At 39.4% G+C, this 25,681-nt stretch overlaps 1 protein-coding gene across 1 annotated transcript; it reads right to left on the reverse strand.

The window, feature by feature from the left end:
- Positions 1-1,265: 1,265 nt before the first annotated feature.
- LOC121819699 (GATA zinc finger domain-containing protein 14-like) lies at positions 1,266-23,515 on the reverse strand. The gene is made up of 6 exons (XM_042250830.1): positions 23,473-23,515; positions 14,888-15,165; positions 9,449-11,715; positions 7,496-7,591; positions 4,321-4,376; positions 1,266-1,317 (listed from the first exon to the last, which is right to left on the reverse strand). Exons 1-4 carry the CDS (start codon positions 23,513-23,515, stop codon positions 7,537-7,539), a joined length of 2,643 nt encoding a protein of 880 aa, XP_042106764.1. The 3' UTR covers positions 1,266-1,317; positions 4,321-4,376; positions 7,496-7,536.
- Positions 23,516-25,681: the final 2,166 nt, after the last annotated feature.

A 25,681-nucleotide genomic window follows, 5' to 3' on the forward strand; every position in this document is an offset into this window, starting at 1 on the left:
AGAGATACTTGGAGAAGGAAACGGCAACCCACTCCAGTATTCTTGCCTGGAGAATCCTAGGGACAGAGGAGCCTGGTGGGCTGCCGTCTACAGGGTCGCCCAGAGTAGGACACGACTGAAGTGTCTTAGCAGCAGCAGCAGCAGCATAGAGATGCTAAAATCATCACTGGAAGGTTGAACAGCAATGGAGGTGCTCTATATACTAGATTTTTCAGTATCCAGAGTATAAAATGGAGAACTTGGAAGGAAAAGAGGAGAGAGACAGAGAAATTTTCCTTATGTTTACTAGAGGAAGAACATCAAAAGGCATTATTAACACAAACCATTTCAAACATACCGTAGTAGCTCCGCCTTGCTACCCAGGCAAAAATATCCTAAATTGAGGGAAAAATGAAGAGAAAATAAAACATGCAAGCCAAAGAGTTTTTTTTTCCAAACCAGTATATTATTATGATTATTACTTTAATATGAGCAAAATCAGTACAGCTCTCAGAATCTAAAAAAAATTAATTTTGAAGAAAGAATATTTTTAAAAAGGAGAAAAAAAATCAATCTGGACCCTAAACTGATAACTCCAGGTAACTTCTCTTGAATCTCCAGGAGCCAAGTAATCCCCTTGGTATAGAGTATCTTGTGATTCGTAGGTTTAGTGTATTGACCTACATGCCCTCGCTTACTTTAATGCCATTATATTTCATTGAAAAAAAACCCTGAATATTGCGCTTCTCCCATAGAGACAGGTTTTACACACACATACTCACACAGCTGGTGGAAGGAGACCAGGAGGCCATGGATGACTGTCATGTGAAACCCTTTGTTCCTCTCCTAGCCCTGAAATCATGTGCCCTCCCAATGTCTCTAGTGCTTCTTCTATTAAGTGTGTGTTATAAAGCCATCAACAGTTTTACTCCCGATAGGGATAAAAATTTGTTATTGAGGGAATGGGAAAAGAACAAAATGGGAGGGAACAAATTTTGTGTATTACAACGGCTTTTTCTTCCAAGTCTAAACTTTACACAACCAATGATTATTTCTCCATATTTAAATTCTCATGTTTATGGAACAATAAATTTAAGATAAATAAAAAAAAAGAAAACAAGGTAAGAACCAAGAAAGTTTTGTGAAACTGAAAACATGTGGCCCAAGAATATTCCTGTGGGCTTAAGAATATTTCTGAATATTTCAGTCCTGAGGTGACTTACTTCTCCTAATCCAGAAAACTACAAACATGACCAACAGTGCCAAAATAGTAACCGAGATGCCAATGTAGACTCCCTTGCTGGTGCTCATCCATGTTTCTTGTGCCAGCACCACAACCTACAGAAACACCAGCAGATCAAACACAAAACAGAAAAAATAAAACAGTCTTGTTAGAGTTATAGGCAGAAAACATTTCAGAAAATAATATACCCAGACACATTATTGTTTATTGACCCCTGGCTAGTTCAGGATCATGAAGGGTAAGAACAAATGATGTAAAATTAAAGCCTTATGATGAAATTCTAAGACAACTCAAAATTCAAAATGTATTTGGGGGTGGTGGAAATGTTTACATCTTACTTGCAGTGGTATTTAGAGAAAGGTACAGATTTGTTAAAACTCAAACTGTATGCTTCAAATGAGTGTGCTTTATTATTATAACATACATATTATTAAAAAAATAAGCTCTTTTCATAAATAATCCTCTTATGATACTAATAAAAAACAATTTTGGTTCCTATGTAAGTTGCCATGGTGGTGCTATTTGCATGTGTTCTGTTACTGAAACTGGCCATTAATTTAAACACTTTTTTGAACTAGAACTCAAGATTCTATGTCTTTATAAATAGGCATGAAAGTAGCTGCTCAGATTCATGGCTCTGCTTAACAATTAAAATGCTGTGCAATTGGGAAAAAAAAATTCCTAGTGTGAGAGATCATCACTTCCTAGAGTAAACCCAAAATATACCAGGCCATCATGCTTGCCTTCTTTACATAGCTTAATTCTAAAGATGTCCCACCACGTAGGTATTTTAACAGAAAGCAAGTGGAAAATCAGAGAAAAAGACTAAGTCTCAAGTCTCCTCCTGCATAAGAGTTTAATCTCTGGAGTCAGAATCCCAGATTAACTTTTATTTAGTTGCTCTGTGACCCTAGCAAGTTATTTAGCCTCTCCAAACCTCTTTTTCTGTCAAATGCAGATTAAATAGGGTTCTTGGGAAAGGTACTTCAGGTACCTCCTGATAAACGCTCTGAGGAATACAGAGGGGGGTGACCTAGCCTCTGAGCTGTCCTTGCCTAAATGGAAAACAGTCCGTGCCTTGGGAGGGAAAAGCTGTGTTATCACCTTACTTGTGGGAGGGAAAGCAGTTAGATGGAACACAGGGTTACAGGAAGCAGTCTTTGCTTGCTTTTTTAAAAAAATTATGTTACATAAAAACTGGAAGTTCATTTTAGAGTGTGCAGCTCAGGATAAAGTAAGGAAAACAAAAATCAACCATAATTTCAATAGCCAGAAATAGTTACTATTACCATTTTTAATTATATACTCTACTAGAATTTTATCTTTCTAGCACTTTTCTTAACAGACACAGTTACCATATCCAATGTATACTACAGTATATATATATATACATCATTTTATTTTGTATCTACAACCTATATATAATTTTTTTTTTCAGTTTTCGCAATGCTACATGGCATGTGGATCTTAGTTCCCTAATCAGCCATCAAACCTCTACTTACTTCATTGGAGGCATGAAGTCTTAATTATTGGACTGTCAGGGAGGTCCCAATGCTATCTGAAGAGTTAGTTTTTTCATTTAACAATAACATTGTCTTCTCATGGCAGTAAGTACACTGCAGTGACAGCATTTTTAGTGGTAATATGGGCATGCTTAACTGATGTTATTAATCTCTTATTATTGAACATTTAGGTTGTTTATAACATTTTTTGTTTATGAACAGCAGCAATATATATCTTGTTTTATACATCTTTAGGTATATGTTCATTCTGTCCTTAAGATGCAGCTCAAGAAGTTGAACTACTGGGTGGAAATACATGCTGCTTGGTTTCAAGATACTTGGGAAACACTTGATATCTTCACGGTCAAGACGCAAAAAGCCCACAATTGTGCTAGCAGCTATTGTGAACTTGCTCTATATTGCTTACATTATATAGAAGAGATTAATTGCTACTGAATATACCTGTCCTGCAGGTAACTGAGGTCAAAAACAATCTTCTCATTCACAGTGTTTGTTTCTTTTTTTAAAACTAGCATAAGTCTGACTGACATGACATTTACATGGTGGCAGTTCTGCTATTTAAAAAGCACAACAAATTCAGCCCATATCCATCAGATCAATCAGTACCCATATCATCAGGGTGATTAAAATCTTTCATATCACTCCTACGTGGTAGTGTTCTCATTGTCACTAAGTTATGCAACATAAGGCCATTTGACGTCACATTAACCCCACTTTGCTTGAACTTGAATTTCTCTCACAATGTCCATGCTGAAATTGCTCATCACTTGTAATCAAGATTACTCTCATACCTGAATCTGTTCATGTTTTTTGCTTCTAGGAGTTATTTGCACATAGTGCAAGGAAAGTTGTTTCACCCAAGGGAGCCAAAAGTAAAAACTCACTGATAAATTCTTCTAACTTACACACAAAGATGAGGCTTTGATGAGTATCATGAGACTATAGTCCCTTGGATTTTGCCAAGCTAATTGTGGGAAAAGTGCAAGAACAAATTACAGAATCAAAGAGTTTGAAGACCTTAGGGCTTAATATGTCATCATATGGGGAGGATTATATAGAGAGATACTCAGCAGTGGCCTCAAAATCTCTCTATAGAAGGAAAATTGGATTGGAAAAGGATATTAGGGGGCCTATGTTTAAGGAATCACACTTTAATTGACATAGTATTTTTGGTGGAGATTGCCCCCATTCCACTGCATCAGTTCAAGTCATGTTATTTCTCTAACAATGATCCAAGTCTTTCTTGGTATATAATATTAAGTCACTGCACCTGAATTAATTCACTCTTTTTTTCTTATTTTCTGATCAGGAGGAATTCTGTCCTGGGTTATATGTGTGTCTAAAGTAAAATATAACTTTTCAGCTATTTCTAACAAGGTAGTGCATTTATATAGACTTTTAAAATTAATTAAAGAATCCCTATTCAAGAGTCAAATTCTTTCTTCCTTTATTTTTTTAAATTAGAAAGAATCAATCTTTGGACTAGTCTGACAATAATAATCTCTAAATGTAACTTGATTCCAGAAGAGACATATAAGTGGACCAGGCTAATAAAATAGGAAGGACTATACTTACAGTTTGATTGTTATGCCAATGGGGATCCGGAGACTGGGTCACAGTGCCATTTCCCTCTGCTCAAAAAGAAAGAAAATGAATAAGAATTACAAAAAGATATAGAACTTTCCTGCAAACACCAAATATATTCACACTGCCTTCTGGTAATGAAGGGAAAGTTGAATAATCATATGACCTAATGCTGTAGGCATCCCAAGAATAATACCAAGTTAATAACATTTATTAATTTAAGTAGTAAGGTTGTGCTTCTTAACCATTTTGTCATGAACCCTTTGAAAATGAACTCTTTTTTTTTTTTTCTCCCTATTGGGGGAAAAAAATGCATGCTCGCAGAAAGTTTACTGACAACTTTAGACAAGTCAGAGTGGCCCATTCTCAGAACTAGGTTAAAAATTACCACTTACAGATAAATAATCAATATTTTCATGGCAGCTCAGAAACTTCCAGTGAGTGCTCAGAGGTCATTACACATCCAAAGAGCAGAACCACTCTGTTCAAAATGAACATTACATTGGTTTTACATTCAAAATGTGAGTGAAATGCACTAAGATACCTCAACAGGTGGCATCCAACTCCTACATTATATGCCCGTGTGCCTACACACTGATCTAAATGTGATTTAGAAAATATGTTACAACACTCCCAAGCCCAGCGTATCTTATACTACCTAAACTCCCAATATAAAAGGATACTATGCCTTAAAGTTTTGAATGCTCAAATTTTAACAGTGTTTTGAAATATCTGTTTAGTCCTACAGAACATATACTGTTGGCCCTTCTAAGCAACTATAGGTCAAATACAGGCTTCTCTCTTTACTGAGTATCTATTACACATAAGCACTTTACATCCTTATACCAATTTTCTTAATCTGAAGTTTTAGATGAGGTGCTGAAATGGTTGAAGTTTCCAGCTCTACTAAAGGACAACAGCCTCAGCTCATAACCACCACACACACTATGTTCCCATCCAATGTAAATTCTGCATCTCAGAGATTCCCGTACTACTGACAGAGCTATAAAACCATCATTTTCTGAGAGTAGTGAAAATGAACTAAGCATATCCCCCTAAATTTTCACAGTTTACATTACTGTATCTACAATTTAAACATTCTGACAGAATTTCTTCAAGAGACAAAGACAGTATCTACAGTCTAATCTCTGTGTATGACTTATGTTATAACATTAAATCCTTAATCTATAGAATGAGTGATGTTTTTAAAAAAATGAAAAGGACTTGAGTCAGATGAAACTTGACTTCAGTACTGACATGTCACTTACCAATGTGACCTGGACCAATGTCCTTTACATACACATTACATATATATGCATGTAAATGTATGTATTTACATTTCCAGCTGGGGTAACCTTGAACTACAAGCTGTTGATAGCACCCGTCTCATAAAGTTATCACTTTAGATGATGCATATAAGGTGCTTAACACCATATTAAACAAATATCAGGTATCACAATTATGTTGCTATATAACAATAGGAGCAATGGGGAAGGGACACCATGCAATGGATTTTCCAAATATCATGTCCTTCATTCCTTACAAACATGTAGTGAGGAATGAAACAACTCGCCCATGGGCGTGCAGCTTGAAACTGCCATTGGCGGGCAGTGGAATTGGAAGCTGTTGTCTCCGAAGTAGAACTAAATGTCTTCCTCAGTCTGGCAATGGCAAGAAATAAACCTGCCTTGAAAGAATTAAATGAGATAACGCACAACAATTTGCAGGCACATGCATTTGAAAAGGTAGGTGCAGGCCCTGTGAAAACCAAGATTCCTTCTGGACTAACATTCTTTGCTTTGTGAGGCTTTAACCCACTGAAGTGTGACTCGGGCACGGTGAGGATTTGGCTGAAGGGCCTCAGAGATGCTGCCAAGACGGTAACAGTCAGAGAAGTCGTGGGGACACAGCTGCTCCAACGTCTGTTCCATGCTGGCAAGTCTACTTGACCAGGTTTTAGTGACATATTTTAGAGAACAATTTCCCATTTTCTACTTTGTTCTTCCTCTTAGCCTAAAAGTGTGGGGTGCAGTTGCTCCAACTGCTCTTACCTGTATTTTTATCTGCTTTCTCTTTGTTTCTGTGCCAAGAAACAGTTCACACCAGTGATTCCACTTTCAAAACCAAATGTCACTATTAGCTAATTTCAGTTAAATTGGTCCCTCTCTGAATTCCACTGCAAGTCCATTTTCAATTAAGAGCTTCCTTGAATAACTGGCAAAGTAGGCCACCCTGGGTGTCTGCTACAGATTAACAACTACTGAGCATGATGAATCATACGCACATGTCTTACAAAGTCTGACCTTGTTGGATGCTTCACAGGCATGTAGACAAATAAGCCACTTCTGCATTACAAAGGGGTTCACATGTGGTTCACACTCTCCAAATTTACCACCATGGGTAACAGAATCAGTTGGGAAAGATGACAATTCAATATCATCTTTCTCCATTATAGGAAAAACAGACTAATCTTACATCTCAAAAGAATATGGACTTTCCCAAACTAGGAAGAACCGGGAGACTTTTGGTGTGGAATAGCACAATCGTAGTGGGCCGTGCCTCTTTGGTTCTGGTGTCTATATTCTCAACCCAACTCAAACTGTCCATGTAAAATGAAAGCTTGACAAGGCAGCAGGGGAGCCTCCTGGCTCTGTGTAGTTTGTGGAGCTTAGAGGAAGCATAAACACGTGACCAGTTTGGTCTGGACCTGTTTGGATTTAATTGTTTTAAGGCATTGTCTAGGGAAGTATGCCTAGAAATAAGTTTAAAGACAGGCTGATTCATTTTATTTAGAAAAATGTGGATATGCATGTGGATGATCCCAACTCATACTACCTGCCTATGTCACTTAAATGTACATATTTCTGGACATTCTAAGTAACAGTCATAGTTGTCACTCTATCACATATCTTGTAACTGTGTCCCCAGATCTTTATCTCAAATAACGCTTGTAAGAATAAGTAATATTTCCTCCATTTGCCAAAGGATAAAAACAGATTCAAAGAGGGTAATAAGACATTTGTTCAAGTTGCATAGCTGAGTGGAATAGCCATTGTTGGCATTCAAGTCATGCTTGTCTTTTTTCAGAATATGTGCTCTGAACAATGTGCTAATATTTATCAAAATTTGAATGCTCCCAGGTGTTCAGGAAAGAAACTGAAGTTACCTGTTGAACAAGAGTGCCATGGTGAGCTGGTTATGTTTGTTTCATACAGGGTAGCAGGCTGGGTTTCTGCTGTCTGAGTTGGAGAAGACAAAGAAGCTATAGGAATGACAAGAACGGAAAAATAGTGTTCAATTAGTGGAGGAAAATTTATACGCTCAGCAGAAAGAACAAACAAAACTAGATCAAAAATTACTCTTTGACTCTTTCTTAGAAATGTATTAATGGATGCCCTTGAGGTATGGACATCTTACCCTGCTGTGTAGGCATTTCATTATCATGAATAAATCTGATCTAGATAATGATTTGAGAGCCTAACAACAGAATTATTCCACTTTTTATACTTCTTTTGTTGTTCAGCCCCATGACTGCAGCATGCCATGCTTCCCTGTCCTTCTCTATGTCCTGGAATTTGCTCAAACTCATGTTCATTGAGTTAGCAATACTGTCTACCCATCTCATTCTCTGCCAGCCTCTTCTTTTGCCTTCAGTCTTTCCAAGCATCAGGGTCTTTTCCAGTGAGTCAGCTGTTAGCATAAGGTGGCCAAAGCACTGGAGCTTCAGCTTTAGTATCAGCCCTGGGGTTGTCATAAGAATTAAGAGGCTTAATACTTATAAAGCAGTTAGCATGTTTCCTGACACAGGAAACAGAATAAGCATTAGCTTCACTGAAATCTTACCCTCAAGTGTTGGGTTAGGCTTCAAACTGGATTAAATGATCTCTATTCAGCACAAGCTGGAATCAAGATTGCTGGGAGAAATATCAATAACCTCAGATATGCAGATGACAACACCCTTATGGCAGAAAGTGAAGAGGAACTAAAAAGCCTCTTGATGCAAGTGAAAGTGGAGAGTGAAAAAGTTGGCTTAAAGCTCAACATTCAGAAAACGAAGATCATGGCATCTGGTTCCATCACTTCATGAGAAATGATGGGGAAACAGTGGAAACAGTGTCAGACTTTATTTTGGGGGGCTCCAAAATCACTGCAGATGGTAGCTACAGCCATGAAATTAAAAGACACTTACTCCTTAGAAGAAAAGTTATGACCAACCTAGATAGCATATTGAAAAGCAGAGACATTACTTTGCCAACAAAGGTCCATCTAGTCAAGGCTATGGTTTTTCCATTGGTCATGTATGGATGTGAGAGTTGGACTGTGAAGAAGGCTGAGCGCCGAAAAACTGATGCTTTTGAACTGTGGTGTTGGAGAAGACTCTTGAGAGCCCCTTGGACTGCAAGGAGATCCAACTAGTCCATTCTGAAGGGATCAGCCCTGGGTATTCTTTGGAAAGAATGATGCTGAAGCTGAAACTGCAGCTTCATGGCCACCTCATGCAGAGTTGACTCATTGGAAAAGACCCTGATGCTGGGAGGGATTGGGGGCAGGAGGAAAAAGGGACAACAGAGGATGAGATGGCTGGATGGCATCACTGACTCGATGGACGTGAGTCTGAGTGAACTCCGGGAGTTGGTGATGGACAGGGAGGCCCCCATGCTGGCATGGGGTTGCAAATAGTAGGACTGAGCAACTGAACTGAACTGAACTGAACTGATTCAGAGCTCCTTGTAAGACAGAATCTCATTCACTTGGCCCTGTTCTGGCACCCTTATTTTTTTCCTTATAATTCTATGTTAAACTGGGTCGAATGCACCATCCTTCTACGATGTCCACAAGCAGTGGTCTGGCTTTTCTTTCTTTTTTTTTTTTTTTTTTTGCTATTAATGATTCCTTTGAGAATCTAATAAAAACCATAGGTCCCTCTCACTCTGAAAATGCTTAAAGATACAAAAGATGAATATAAGAAGGTACACGTGGTTTACAGATTCTGTGAAGCCAGGTTTGGAAACCTGTTAAGACTCCCTTCGCTACATTGTACATCTGCCTTAACACTGTGCTCTGGATGGTGTGTATCCTTACTTTAAAAACTTCTGTGTTTAGAAGTACTTTTGCTTACCTGGCTGGAGGTCTTTTGTGGGTGCTGGCATTGGAAGAGCAGAAGTAGAGGACCTCACTGTCATTGGAGCAGTGGGGACTGTCATGGTTGGAATAGTGGTGTTGATTGTTGTTGGCACAGCAGTGGTGGTGGTTGTTGGAACAGTGGTGACCATCGTGGTTGGAGCAGTGGTGACCATCATGGTTGGAGTAGTGGTGGTGGTGGTTGTTGGAGTTGTGGTGGGTGTTGTTTTGGAGGTAGCAGTGGTGGTTGTTGAAATAGTGGTAGTCATTGTTGAAGGAGTAGTAATGGTTGTCCTTCTTGTAGTTTTGGTTGTTCGTGGAGTAGTCGTGGTGGTGGTTGTGGTTGTTGGAGTTGTGGTGGTTGTTTTTGGGGTAGCAGTCATGGTTGTTGGAATAGTGGTAGTCATTGCTGGAGTAGTTGTAATGATTGCCCTTCTTGTAGTGGTGGTTGTTCTTGGAGTAGTGGTGGTTATTCTTGGAGTAGTGGTGGTGGGGGTTGATGGAGTCATGGTGGTTGTTGTTTCGGGGGTAGTAGTGGTGATTGTTGGAATAGTGGTAGTCATTCTTGGGGTGGTAGTAAAGGCTGTCTTTTTTGTAGTAGTTGTTTCTAGAGTAGTGGAGGAGGTGGTGGTGGTTGTTGGAGGCATGGTGGTTGTTGTTTTGGGGGCAGTAGTGGTGGTTGTTGGAGTAGTGGTAGTCATTCTTGGAGTAGTAGTAATGGTTATCTTTCTTGTAATTGAGGTTGTTCTTGGAGTAGTGGTGGTGGGGGTTGATGGAACCATGGTGGTTGTTGTTTTGGGGGTAGTAGTGGTGGTTTTTGGAATAGTGGTAGTCATTCTTGGGGTGGTAGTAATGGTTGTCTTTTTTGTAGTAGTGGTTGTTTCTGGAGAAGTGGAGGTGGTGGTGGTGGTGGTTGGAGTCATGGTGGTTGCTGTTTTGGGGGTAGTAGTGGTGGTTGTTGGAGTAGTGGTAGCCATTCTTGGAGTAGTAGTAATGGTTATCTTTCTTGTAATTGAGGTTGTTCTTGGAGTAGTGGTGCTGGTGGTTGGAGTCATGGTGGTTGTTGTTTTGGGGGTAGTAGCGGCGGTTGTTGGAGTAGTGGTAGTCGTTCTTGGAGCAGTAGTAATGGTTATCTTTCTTGTAGTGGTGGTTGTTCTTGGAGAAGTGGTGGTGGTGGTAGTCATTCTTGGAGTAGTAGTAACAGTTGTCTTTCTTGTAGTGGTGGTTGATCTTGGAGTAGTGGAGGTGATGGCCGTGGTTCTTGGAATCGTGGTGGTTGTTGTTTTGGCGGCAGTAGTGGTGATTGTTGGAGTAGTGGTAGTCGTTCTTGGAGTAGTAGTAATGGTTATGTTTCTTGTAGTGGTGGTTGTTCTTGGAGTAGTGGTGGTGGTGGTAGTGGTTCTTGGAGTAGTAATAATGGTTGTCTTTCTTGTAGTGGTGGTTGTTCTTGGAGTAGTGGAGGTTGTGGAGGTAGTTTTTGGAGTTGTGGTGGTTGTTGTTTTGAGGGTAGTAGTGGTGGCTGTTAGAGTAGTGGTAGTCATTCTTGGAGTAGTAGTAATGGTTGTCTTTCTTGCAGTGGTGGTTGTTCTTGGAGTAGTGGAGGTTGTGGTGGTGGTTGTTGGAGTCGTGGCGGTTGTTGTTTTGGGAGTAGTAGTGGTGGTTGTTGGAGTAGTGGTAGTCATTCTTGGAGTAGTAGTAACGGTTGTCTTTCTTGTAGTGGTGGTTGTTCTTGGAGCAGTGGAGGTTGTGGAGGTGGTTGTTGGAGTCATGGTGGTTGTTGTTTTGAGGGTAGTAGTGGTGGTTGTTGGAGTAGTGGTGGTCGTTCTTAGAGTAGTAGTAGTAATGGTAGTCTTTCTTGTAGTGGTGGTTGTTCTTGGAGAAGTGCTGGTGGTGGTAGTGGTTCTTGGAGTAGTAACAGTTGTCTTTCTTGTAGTAGCGGTTGTTCTTGGAGTAGTGGAGGTTGTGGTGGTGGTTGTTGGAGTCATAGTGGTGGTTGATCTGGGAGTAGTGGTGGTGGTGGTAGTGGTTCTTGGAGTAGTAGTAATGGTTGTCTTTCTTGTGGTGGTGGTTGTTCTTGGAGTGGTGGTGGTGGTGGTAGTGGTTCTTGGAGTAGTAGTAATGGTTGTCTTTCTTGTAGTGGTGGTTGTTCTTGGAGTGGTGGTGGTGGTGGTAGTGCTTCTTGGAGTAGTGGTGGTAGTTGTCTTTCTTGTAGTGGTTCTTCTTGGCGTAGTGGTGGTAGTTGTCTTTCTTGTAGTTGTGGTTGTTCTAGGAGTAGTGGTGGGAGTTGTCCTTCTTGTAGTGGTGGTTGTTCTTGGAGTGGTGGTGGTGGTAGTACTGGTTCTTGGAGTAGTGGTGGCAGTAGTCTTTCTTGTAGTGGTTGTTCTTGGAGTAGTGGTGGTTGTTCTCCGAGTAGTGGTGGGAGTTGTCCTTCTTGTAGTGGTGGTTGTTCTCCGAGTAGTGGTGGGAGTTGTCCTTCTTGTAGTGGTGGTTGTTCTCCGAGTAGTGGTGGGAGTTGTCCTTCTTGTAGTGGTGGTTGTTCTCCGAGTAGTGGTGGGAGTTGTCCTTCTTGTAGTGGTGGTTGTTGGAGTAGTGGTGGTGGTTGTTGGAGTAGTGGTGGTAGTTGTTGTTGTAGTAGTGGTGGTGGTGGTGGTCGTTGTTGTAGGTGGAGCTAGAAATCAACATGAAAGCAGGGATTCATCAAGCAGCAAGAAACAAGAGACTCGTGCTGGGCCTGTGCACCAACACAACCAAGGAGACTGTCCCCAGCAGAACTTAGCGCTTATCTCCCAGGAACTCCAAGTTCTTGTCATTGGTCAACTAGAATCTGTGACTGAGGAGGGAGTGAACACGTGGTCACAACAAGGCAACAGTGGCATTTAAAGGATGATATTTTGGGAGGTGTTGCTATTAAAAGATGACACATGGGATTTGTGTTGAAGCACTTTGTAAAGACTAGTCATACATATCAGATTCACATATCTTCATAAACATCTGTGAGGGAGGGAAAAGTGTCTAGAGCCTGAAGCTGTCTTTGTCCTTTCAGCACTACATGACTAGAACCCAAATACTAGTTCCCAAGAACCAGAATATTGACCAAATAAATAGCATTCACTTCTGTCACTTCTAAGGGTACCCTCCCAACATATCTGCATCCTAAATGTGGATTAATTGACATCATTAACATATGCTGGATAACACAGATGCCATATGCTACCGGGGAAGCCCTGAAAACAGTCATAGATAGTATATACATGAATGGATGGGGCTGTGTTCTAATAAACCTTTATTCATTAAAAAAAAAAAAACCTGTTGGTGAGCTTCTTTAATAATCTGATCTGGTCCTATGGCTACAGTTTGCTGACTTGGGTCTAACAGTGTAGTTAAAGATGCTAAAGAACAGTGCAGTCTCAATCCCTTCCCTTCAGTTTGAAATGAAACCTAAGAAAAAGAGGAAGCAAGAAAAACATCTGATCAAAGGAGTATAGCAAGGAGGAAATTTAATCAGCTTGTTACACTAATGTGTCTTGCTCAGGAGTAAATATTTCCTAGGGAAGAAGCTAGGACACTAAGCCTAGGAAAATCTGCTGAGGAAGAGCCCTAAGAGGGGTTGAAAGTAAGCTCATTCTGTGAAAAGTTCAAGAAAACTTAAGTAAAGTATTGGGTTGGAGGCAGAGAGTCACTTTGGCTGTTATGAACCCGTTTCCCACTGGACAGAGCAGTGGCTTTACAAATATTCATCTATTAAAGAATTTATAAGCACTATAAATGTCTGCTATTCATTTCTTTCTTCCTCTAGACCAATCATATAATTTCACAACTCCAAAAATAATCTCTTCTCCACACACAGCCTCATGCCACATGTGTATAGCTCCAGCATCTTTTGGCTTTCTTAAATTACCTCCTAGATGTTTTCCCAGAGTCAGCTATATTCTGCATCAGAATTGACCTGATTTTACTTGCCTTCAACAAATAAGCTAAGTGCCCTTGAGGAAATTAGGAAAAATTATGAAATTGAAATATCAAGTTCATTTAAACTAAAAAAGAGACCTAGCTTATAAAGGCTCTGAATATTGGGTTCTGTTTTCATTAGAAACTTGAGTGGGAGAATACTCACTATGAAAGAGCACCAGAACCAGGAAATCCTTTGGAACCTGCTCCTTTCACCAAGTGGTAAGAAAAATTAAAATGTCTACATCAAGATAGAAACACATAAAGTTCCCAGACTTTTCGATTTCACAAAATTCTTAAAAAACAAAAGTGAACAGCTATTGAGATGAAAATGTTCTCATATTGCAATAGGGTAATTTTAATTTTTAAACAAGCTATTTAGTGATATGATGTGAGTAAAAGTGAAAGCCACTCAGTTGTGTGCAACTCTTTGTGATGCCATGGACTATAGAGTTCATGGGATTCTCCAGGCCATAAAACTGAACAGGGTAGCCATTCCCTTCTCTAGGGAATCTTCCCAACTCACGGATCGAACCCAGGTCTCCTGCATTGCAGGCTGATTCTTTACCAGCTGAGCCATGATATGGTGTGAATTCTGCTTCAAAAAATCCAAGGGTAGAGGGAGGGGATGAAACTATATAGACTCTTTCAATGTATATGCAACAAAATTGAGTTGACAGTTGTCAAAACCAAATAATACATCTATTTGACAGGACCTTATATTACCTGTTTTATATGTGTGAAACTCTCTATGAGTCTTAAAATGTTAAGAAAGAACATTTGAAAATTCTCCGAAGAAATGACCTCAGAGAAAAGGTCAGATTTTCAAGAAGAAGAAATTCAGCTCCATAAAAATACTCACTATATCTCAGTGTGGAACAGTGAATGCTTTTTCACGACCCAACTACTACTGTTCCTGAAGCACTGCTTCAGGAGACAGTTTGCTGACTGGGAAGATCCTCTAGCCTACGGTCTTGAATCAAGGTTAGTCTTAGTACTTTACACAAAAACAGGGAGAAGGCAATGGCACCCAACTCCAGTACTCTTGCCTGGAAAATCCTATGGATGGAGGAACCTGGTGGGCTGCAGTCCATAGAGTCAGACACAACTGAGCGACTTCACTTTCACTTTTCACTTCAATGCATTGGAGAAGAAATGGCAATCTACTCCAGTGTTCTTGGCTGGAGAATACCAGGGACAGGGGAGCCTGGTGGGCTGCTGTCCATGGGGTCACACAGAGTCAGATATGCCTGAAGCGACTTAGAGCAGCAGCAGCAGCTACACAAATACAAGATATTCAGTTGAAGAGTTATTACAAAACAAGATCATAGGAAACTTTTCTTTCTCTACTAAAGGAAACGAAAATTAATATCAAAAGGAAAAAATCTCTGCAAACCCACAGGAAGTGGTCAAAAAGTAGGAAGATAAGCTCACCTGGATTGACCTTCAACTCTAGGGTGGTTTTTATGTCATTGAACCACCCTCTCACCTCAATTCGGCAACAATACAAGCCAGTGTCAGACACGGCAGCGTTGTTTATGGTTAAAGACACATCCCTTCCAGGAATATTGCCATTTAGCTGATAACGTCCATCCCTCCGATAGGTGACTCTGTATCCATCAGTCCAGATGATGTTAGTTCCACAATTGAACCAAGGACATGACCCTCGGCCCCAACACATGCTTGTGACTTCTCCATTATAGTAGCAGGGTAGAGTGACACTCCGACCCGCCACTCCAGTCACTTGATGGTAAGCGGTTACACCAGCTGTAAATAAAGAGAAACCAGAGCATGAGGTCTCAAAATTTTAACTTTAATTTTATTTTCATTTTATTCTTTATATAGCTTACGCTGTTTGAAATTATCTAACTGTATCTTGAGTTTGTAAATTTAATATATGCATTTTTCTTGTAAACATATTCTTTAGCAGTATTATTATTAACCAGATATATTTTAGGATGAAACATCATATAAACGTCTTTTTGTATTCAGGATTACCTCCCAATAGGACAGATTTATGAGAGAAAGTATCAGGATAAAGGGTAGAAATATGTTCAGTCTTTTGGTGAAAATGATTCAAATTCCTCTCCAAAAGGTTTGAAACAAATGACACTCCAGCAATGCATCAGTGTGTGTGCATTGTATCCTGTGTTTGACAGGTATCTGCTTACTAAATGTTAATACATACAGGTGGCTTTTCCTCTCCCCTAGATTTAATCACTGTCTCAGTTGAAATCTGATTTTAAAACTGTGTTGCATTTAAAATTTTGATTTTCAATTTTACTGCAATTTTTAAAATGGTTATGCAAAAAATTTCACCTCACAAATCTTCTCTAAGTTAAAGAAAAAACAGCTAATATCCTACTTACAGCATCATTGGCTAGAAGGCAGAAGCCTAGTAAACTCTTTAGAAATCAGTTTTTAGAAAAAAAGCGTTTATAATACTCTCAGAAGGAACTGAGGCTTATAATGGGCTTTGTTGTTTTTGTTATTTGCTAAGTTGTATTAGACTCTTTGCCACCCAATTGACTGTAGCCCACCAGACTCCTCTGTTCATGGAATTTTCCAGGCAAGAATTCTGGAGTGGGTTGCCATTTCCTTCTCCAGGGGATCTTCCCGACTCTGGGATCAAACCCATGTCTCCTGCATTGGTAGGTGGTTTCTTTACCACTGAGCCACCTGGGAAGCCCATCACGTGATTTAAGATCCATTAAAATAAAAATTCAAGCAGGGATCCCTTCTCGTGTGAGTTGATGACTGTCCTGCAATGGAGCACTGTCCAGTTAGCCAGGTGAAACCAAAAAATTGGACAATGTTCAATCAAATATTAAACATTACCTCTTAAAAATAAACAGGCAGGAAAACTCTCTCCTGAAGCAGTGGTTTAAAAAATTGTATTGCCAAATGAAGTCTGAGTGGTCCTTAAAAGAAATCTGAGATTCAGAGGGAGGGAAAGATGGCGGAGGAATAGGACGGGAAGATCACTTTCTCCTTCACAAATTCCTCAAAAGAACATTTCAACGCTGAGCAAACTTCACAAAACAAATTCTGTAGGCTGGCAGAGGACATCAGGCAACCAGAAAAGCAGACCTTTGTCTTCAAAAACAGATTTTTAATCTTTGCTCTTAGGTGTTTATTGCCAATTTTGTACATTTAAAAACCCAAACTTCACTACCCCAGTTTACCTGAGAGTGAGATTACTGGCTTGACCACTCTCTCCTCCTCTGGACTCTCCTTTTTCTCCACCAGGTGGCCTCTGTCTCTTTTCCCCCCCATCTCTCCTCTATCCAACTCTGTGAATCTCTGTGTGTTCCAGACGGTGGGGAACACCTAAGGAACAGGTTACTGGCAGGATTTGTCTCTCTCCTACTCATTCCTCTCTCTGATCCTCCTGGTCACCTCTGTCCACTTCCTCCCTCTCCTCTTCCCCGTATAACTCTGTAAATACCCCTGAGCGGGTCAGACTATAGAGGGCACATAAGGAAGTGAATACTGGCTAGTTTGCTCTCTTCTCTTTTGATCTCACCGCATCTCATTCCAGTTACCTCTAACTACCTCCTCCATCTTCTCTTCTCCTTATAACCCAGTGAACCTCTCTGAGTGTCCCTCAATGTGGAGAAACTTTTCATCTTTAACCTAGATGTTTTATCATCGGTGCTGTATAGATGGAGAAGTCTAGAGGCTACTGTAAAAATAAAACTGAAAACCAGAAGCAGGAGGCTTAAATCCAAAGCCTGAAAACATTAGAGAACTCTTGAATTCAGGGAACATTAAGCAATAGGAGCCCATCTAATGCCTTCATACATACACCAAAACCAAACTCCACCCAAGGGCCAACAAGTTCCAAAACAAGACATACCACGCAAATTCTCCAGCAACACAGAAACAATCCCCTGAGCTTCAATATACAGGCAGCTCAAAATTATCCCAAAACCTTAGATGCCTTGTAACCCATTACGGGTTACTCCACTGCACTCCAGAGAGAAGAAACCCAGCTCCACCCACCAAAACTCCAACACAAGCCTCCCTAACCAGGAAACCTTGACAAGCCACTGATAGAACCCCACCCAAAGTGAGGAAGCTCCATAATAAAGAGAACTCCACAAATTACCAGAATATAAAAAGGCCACCCCAAACGCAGCAATATAACCAAGATGAAGAGACAGAGGAATACTCAGCAGGTAAAGGAACAGGAGAGCTGCCCACCAAACCAAACAAAAGAGGAAGAAGTAGGGAATCTACTGGAGAAGGAATTCCGAATATTGATAGTGAAAATGATCCAAAATCTTGAAATCAAAATGGAATCACAGATAAATAGGCTAGAGACAAAGATTGAGAAGATGCAAGAAAGGTTTAACAAGGACCTAGAAGAAATAAAAAAGAGTCAAAATATAATGAATAACACAATAAATGAGATCAGAAACACTCTGGAGGCAACAAATAGTAGAATAACGGAGGCAGAAGATAGGATTAGTGAAATATAAGATAGAATGGTAGAAATAAATGAATCAGAGAGGAACCAAGAAAAACGAATTAAAAGAAATGAGGACAATCTCAGAGACCTCCAGGACAATATGAAACGCTCCAACATTCGAATTATAGGAGTCCCAGAAGAAGAAGACAGAAAGAAAGATCATGAGAAAATCCTTGAGGAGATAATAGTTGAAAACTTCCCTAAAATGGGGAAGGAAATAATCACTCAAGTCCAAGAAACACAGAGAGTTCCAAATAGGATTAACCCAAGGCGAAACACCCCAAGACACATATTAATCAAATTAACAAAGATCAAACACAAAGAACAAATATTAAAAGCAGCAAGGGAAAAACAACAAATAACACACAAGGGGATTCCCATAAGGATAACAGCTGATCTTTCAATAGAAACTCTTCAGGCCAGGAGGGAATGGCAAGACATACTTAAAGTGATGAAGGACAATAACCTACAGCCCAGATTACTGTACCCAGCAAGGATCTCATTCAAATACGAAGGAGAAATCAAAAGCTTTACAGACAAGCAAAAGCTGAGAGAATTCAGCACCACCAAACCAGCTCTCCAACAAATTCTAAAGGATATTCTCTAGAAAGGAAACACGAAAAGGGTGTATAAACCCGAACCCAAAACAACAAAGTAAATGGTAACGGGATCATACTTATCAATAATCACCTTAAATGTAGATGGGTTGAACGTCCCAACCAAAAGACAAAGACTGACCGAATGGATACAAAAACAAGACCCCTCTATGTGCTGCTTACAAGAGACCCACCTCAAAACAAGGGACACATACAGACTGAAAGTGAAGGGCTGGAAAAAGATATACCACGCAAATAGAGACCAAAAGAAAGCAGGAGAGGCAATACTCATATCCGATAAAATAGACTTTAAAACAAAGGCTGTGAAAAGAGACAAAGAAGGCCACTACATAATAATCAAAGGAACAATCCAAGAAGAAGATATAACAATTATAAATATATATGCACCCAATTTAGGAGCACCGCAATATGTAAGACAAATGCTAACAAGTATGAAAGGGGAAATCAACAATAACACAATAATAGTGGGAGACTTTAATACCCCACTCACACCTATGGACAGATCAACTAAACAGAAAATTAACAAAGAAACGCAAACTTTAAATGATACATTAGATCAGTTAGATCTAATTGATATCTACAGGACATTTCACCCCAAAACAATGAATTTCACCTTTTTTTCAAGTGCTCATGGAACCTTCTCCAGGATAGATCACATCCTGGGCCATAAATCTAAACTTGATAAATTCAAAAAAATCGAAATCATTCCAAGCATCTTTTCTGACCATAATGCATTAAGATTAGATCTCAATTACAGGAGAAAAACTATTAAAAATTCCAACATATGGAGGTTGAACAACACACTTCTGAATAACCAACAAATCACAGAAGAAATCAAAAAAGAAACCAAAATATGCATAGAAACGAATGAAAATGAGAACACAACAACCCAAAACCTGTGGGACACTATAAAAGCAGTGCTAAGAGGAAAGTTCATAGCAATACAGGCATACCTCAAGAAACAAGAAAAAAGTCAAATAAACAACCTAACTCTACAACTAAAGCAACTAGAAAAGGAAGAGTTGGAGAACCCCAGAGTGAGTAGAAGGAAAGAAATCTTAAAAATTAGGGCAGAAATAAATGCAAAAGAAACAAAAGAGACCATAGCAAAAATCAACAAAGCCAAAAGCTGGTTCTTTGAAAGGATAAATAAAATTGACAAACCATTAGCCAGACTCATCAAGAAGCAAAGAGAGAAAAATCAAATCAATAAAATTAGAAATGAAAATGGAGAGATCACAACAGAAAACACAGAAATACAAAGGATCATAAGAGACTACTATCAGCAGTTGTATGCCAATAAAATGGACAACGTGGAAGAAATGGACAAATTCTTAGAAAAGTACAATTTTCCAAAACTGAACCAGGAAGAAATAGAAAACCTTAACAGACCCATCACAAGCACGGAAATTGAAACTGTAATCAGAAATCTTCCAGCAAACAAAAGCCCAGGTCCAGACGGCTTCACAGCTGAATTCTACCAAAAATTTCGAGAAGAGCTAACACCTATCCTCCTCAAACTCTTCCAGAAAATTGCAGAGGAAGGTAAACTTCCAAACTCATTCTATGAGGCCACCATCACCCTAATACCAAAACCTGACAAAGATGTCACAAAAAAAGAAATCTACAGGCCAATATCACTGATGAACATAGATGCAAAAATCCTCAACAAAATTCTAGCAATCAGAATCCAACAACACATTAAAAAGATCATACACCATGACCAAGTGGGCTTTATCCCAGGGATGCAAGGATTCTTCAATATCCGCAAATCAATCAATGTAATTCACCACATTAACAAATTGAAAAATAAAAACCATACGATTATCTCAATAGATGCAGAGAAGGCCTTTGACAAAATTCAACATCCATTTATGATAAAAACTCTACAGAAAGCAGGAATAGAAGGAACATACTTCAACATAATAAAAGCTATATATGACAAACCCACAGCAAACATTATCCTCAATGGTGAAAAATTGAAAGCATTTCCCCTAAAGTCAGGAACAAGACAAGGGTGCCCACTTTCACCGCTACTATTCAACATAGTTCTGGGAGTTTTGGCCACAGCAATCAGAGCAGAAAAAGAAATAAAAGGAATCCAAATTGGAAAAGAAGAAGTAAAACTATCACTGTTTGCAGATGACATGATTCTCTACATGGAAAACCCTAAAGACTCCACCAGAAAATTACTAGAGATCATCAATGAATATAGTAAAGTTGCAGGATATAAAATTAACACACAGAAATCCCTTGCATTCCTATACACGAATAATGAGAAAGTAGAAAAAGAAATTAAGGAAACAATTCCATTTACCATTGCAATGAAAAGAATAAAATACTTAGGAATATATCTACCTAAAGAAACTAAAGACCTATATATAGAAAACTATAAAACACTGATGAAAGAAATCAAAGAGGACACTAATAGATGGAGAAATATACCATGTTCATGGATTGGAAGAATCAATATAGTGAAAATGAGTATACTACCCAAAGCAATTTACAAATTCAATGCAATCCCTGTCAAGCTACCAGCCACATTTTTCACAGAACTAGAACAAATAATTTCAAGATTTGTATGGAAATACAAAAAACCTCGAATAGCCAAAGCAATCTTGAGAAAGAACAATGGAACGGGAGGAATCAACTTGCCTGACTTCAGGCTCTACTACAAAGCCACAGTCATCAAGACAGTATGGTACTGGCACAAAGACAGACATATAGATCAATGGAACAAAATAGAAAGCCCAGAGATGAATCCACACACATATGGACACCTTATCTTTGACAAAGGAGGCAAGAATATACAATGGAGTAAAGACAATCTCTTTAACAAGTGGTGCTGGGAAAACTGGTCAACCACTTGTAAAAGAATGAAACTAGATCACTTTCTAACACCGTACACAAAAATAAACTCAAAATGGATTAAAGATCTAAATGTAAGATCAGAAACTATAAAACTCCTAGAGGAGAATATAGGCAAAACACTCTCAGACATAAATCACAGCAGGATCCTCTATGATCCACCTCCCAGAATTCTGGAAATAAAAGCAAAAATAAACAAATGGGATCTAATTAAAATTAAAAGCTTCTGCACAACAAAGGAAACTATAAGCAAGGTGAAAAGACAGCCTTCTGAATGGGAGAAAATAATAGCAAATGAAGCAACTGACAAACAACTAATCTCAAAAATATACAAGCAACTTATGCAGCTCAACTCCAGAAAAATAAACGACCCAATCAAAAAATGGGCCAAAGAACGAACTAGACATTTCTCTAAAGAAGACATACGGATGGCTAACAAACACATGAAAAGATGCTCAACATCACTCACTATTAGAGAAATGCAAATCAAAACCACAATGAGGTACCACTTCACACCAGTCAGAATGGCTGTGATCCAAAAATCTGCAAGCAATAAATGCTGGAGAGGGTGTGGAGAAAAGGGAACCCTCCTACACTGTTGGTGGGAATGCAAACTAGTACAGCCACTATGGAGAACAGTGTGGAGATTCCTTAAAAAATTGCAAATAGAACTGCCTTATGACCCAGCAATCCCACTTCTGGGCATACACACCGAGGAAACCAGAATTGAAAGAGACACATGTACCCCAATGTTCATCGCAGCACTGTTTATAATAGCCAGGACATGGAAACAACCTAGATGCCCATCAGCAGATGAATGGATAAGAAAGCTGTGGTCCGTTAAAAAGAATTCATTTGAATCAGTTCTGATGAGATGGATGAAACTGGAGCCAATTATACAGAGTGAAGTAAGCCAGAAAGAAAAACACCAATACAGTATACTAACACATATATATGGAATTTAGGAAGATGGCAATGACGACCCTGTATGCAAGTCAGGAAAAAAGACACAGATGTGTATAACGGACTTTTGGACTCAGAGGGAGAGGGAGAGGGTGGGATGATTTGGGAGAATGGGAATTCTAACATGTATACTATCATGTAAGAATTGAATCGCCAGTCCATGTCTGACGTAGGGTGCAGCATGCTTGGGGCTGGTGCATGGGGATGACCCAGAGAGATGTTGTGGGGAGGGAGGTGGGAGGGGGGGTCATGTTTGGGAACGCATGTAAGAATTAAAGATTTTAAAATTAAAAAAAAAAAAAAAAGAAATCTGAGATTCAACAACCAGTCATAGTTAGAACTGGGCTGTAAGTCTGGGAAATGCTCTGGGAATAAAACACTCATTGGTATATAAAATAAGTCTAGTTTTTATTACCAGAATTCTGATTATATTTCATTTTGCTTAATATCATTTTTGAATTATAAACATAATTTATGCTGGTTATAGAAATTTGTTACAGAATATAATTTAAAACTGTACTTTTCTTCATATTCCTATTCTACAGATTTTTTTAAAATTTAGGTTTATGTCTATTCCTGAAAATTTTCCGTATCTCATAGAATGTTAAAATATGAGATAAATTAAACAATTTTGTTTATTAAAAATTAAATTTTTTGTTTATTGATTAAAAAAAAATTTTAGCCACATGGTACCTCATGTGAAATCTTAGTTCCCCAGCCAGGGATAGAATTTGTACTTGCTGCATTGGAAACAAAGTTTTAACCACTGGAAAACCAGGGAAGTTAAAATATTTTCTTCTTAAAAGAAACAGTTACACATGGTTAAAAATATAAAAAAGTGCAAAACGGTACAATAAAGGACTCGTCTCCTTCCCACCCATCCCCATTTCTTCTTCCCACCCTCGTCCACGGTTACTCTTTCTTACATACACTTGAGTAGTTCATGCATACACAGCCATCTACCTACTTTTTTTTTTTAATTTAAACAAATGGCAGCATGCCTTATTCACCTACCCATAGATTTTTTAATTATTAGAATTTAAGCTCTATCCCATTACCTTCGACAAGGCGACCCTCCACCACGCTCACACACACCCTACACCACTCCCTACTTCCTTGGGGTTCCAAAGCACAATACACCTATTCACTTACCTGGCAGGAGCAGGAGACCCAGGATGGCTACCCAAGGATGCATGATGCTATTGGCCTGAAGGAAAGAGAAAGCAGACTGCTTGGTGTGGCCCTCAATCAGATGGTATCAGAACAAGTCTTAATTCTCAGATTGCAACTTCTTTCACCCTTACAGGGTGAATCGCATAAGCCTGCCTGCTGGAAGTAAGAGCACATTTGTAAATGCTTCAGCTCTCTGTCTGCTCCAGGTGACTTAGAGCTCTGCCCCTTCCAACACACAAGCAAAGCTGTCCTCTGAAACAGTCCCTACTTACCCATCTCCTTTCCTACACTTAGAGTCCAAACAGAGAAGAAAAGGGAGCAAACGTGAAGGAAATGAGAGGAAGGCTTAGCAGGGAACGCCAGATCAAAGACCAGACTTCCCACGGCAAAGGTACACTTATCCTTAGCCTTGAAGATGAGTCACCTGGCTTTCTGGCAAGAGGAGGGTACTTCTTCCCTTGTGGTCACAATGGCGAGTCCCCAGCCTTAGTCAAATTATCAAATGTCCACTGAGCTAAGAACTGAGTTGTGAGTTTCACTTATGGCTCAGGAGACTGCCTCTCAGATAGCTCTGATGAACCACACCCAAGAGGGTTGAAGAGATAACCTTATTATGACTTTGGAGAAGTACAATCAAATATCTCAATAGAAGGTCCCCAATAGGTACAAGAAACAAATACCTCAATTAATGCCTTTAGGGTTTTCCTAAGTATAAAAAGATGAAACTTGGATTCATAAAATTTTCTCCAGTAAACATCAATCTGAAGGCCTGTTTTACCAGTTTTCCCAGAGCACAGAGTTCTTCATTTGGATCCTGCACTAAATTCCTTTCAGGGTATATTGAGTATCAGTGACTACAGTGGCTAGTGACTTAATTCTTACAGACCAGATGGCTAAGGACACTCCTTAGCTGCCAGTGCCCCCTCATGGTTAAAAATTCAATCATGACTTAGGAGGCAGTTCATGACCACTTTATCCCACAGTGTAAAGAATACCTTTTTCTCAGTCAGGCCAGTATTTTGATGATCTTCAGTGTGCTCTTACTGGACTCAGTTCAGTTCAGTCTCTCAGTCATGTCCGATTCTTTGCAAGCCCATGAATCGCAGCACGCCAGGCCTCCCTGATCATCACCAACTCCCGGAGTTCACTCAAACTCATGTTCATCGAGTCGGTGATGCTATCCAGCCATCTCATCCTCTGTCATCCCCTTCTCCTCCTGCCCTCAATCCCTCCCAGCATCAGAGTCTTTTCCAGTGAGTCTTCTCTTTGCATGAGGTGGCCAAAGTACCGGAGTTTCAGATTTAGCATCATTCCTTCCAAAGTACACCCAGGACTGAAATCCCTTAGAATGGACTGGTTGGATCTTCTTGCAACCAAAGGATTCTCAAGAGTTTTCTCCAAAATCACAGTTTAAAAACATCAATTCTTTGGCGCTCAGCTTTCTTCACAGACCAACTCTCATGACTACTGGAAAAACAATAGCCTTGACTAAATGGACCTTTGTTGGCAATATCTCTGCTTTTCAATATGCTATTTAGGTTGGTCATAACTTCCTTCCAAGGAGTAAGCGTCTTTTAATTTCATGGCTGCAATCACCATCTGCAGTGATTTTGAGCCCCCCAGAAATGAAGTCTGACACTGTTTCCACTGTTTCCCCACCTATTTCCCATGAAGTGATGGGACCAGATGCCATGATCTTTGTTTTCTGAATGTTGAGCTTTAAGCCAACTTTTTCACTCTCCTCTTTCACTTTTATCAACAGGCTTTTTAGTTCCTCTTCACTTTCTGCCATAAGGGTGGTGTCATCTGCATATCTGAGGTTATTGATATTTCTCCCAGCAGTCTTGATTCCAGCTTGTGCCTCATCCAGCCCAGCGTTTCTCATGATCTACTCTGCATATAAGTTCAATAAGCAGGGTGACAATATACAGCCTTGACATATTTCTTTTCCTATTTGGAACTAGTCTGTTGATCCATGTCCTAGGCACTGCTAATAGTAACCAAAAGTCTTTGGACCACATGTCTTTCAAATCTGTTTTGGTCCCAGCAAAATCCCCTGTGTTGCTTCTTCCCATGTGTAGAGCTACACTATTACAATCTTGAGTTCATAAATAAATATATACATGTATAGCTCTTAAATAAATATATATGTTTAAGTTGCTTAGTCTACTTTTTTATCAGAGGCTTA

The sequence above is a fragment of the Ovis aries genome, chromosome 5, assembly GCF_016772045.2.
Source record: "Ovis aries strain OAR_USU_Benz2616 breed Rambouillet chromosome 5, ARS-UI_Ramb_v3.0, whole genome shotgun sequence".
Classification (NCBI taxonomy): Eukaryota; Metazoa; Chordata; class Mammalia; order Artiodactyla; family Bovidae; genus Ovis; species Ovis aries.

Excerpts from the sequence above, each read along its gene's own strand:
- LOC121819699 (XM_042250830.1), bottom strand. The coding sequence starts at position 23,515 with ATGCATCCTTGGGTAGCCATCCTGGGTCTCCTGCTCCTGCCAG. Across the intron at positions 15,166-23,472 it reads GGGTCTCCTGCTCCTGCCAG|CTGGTGTAACCGCTTACCAT; the intron begins GTAAGTGAATAG and ends CTTTATTTACAG. Across the intron at positions 7,592-9,448 it reads CACAAAAGACCTCCAGCCAG|CTTCTTTGTCTTCTCCAACT; the intron begins GTAAGCAAAAGT and ends TCATTCCTATAG.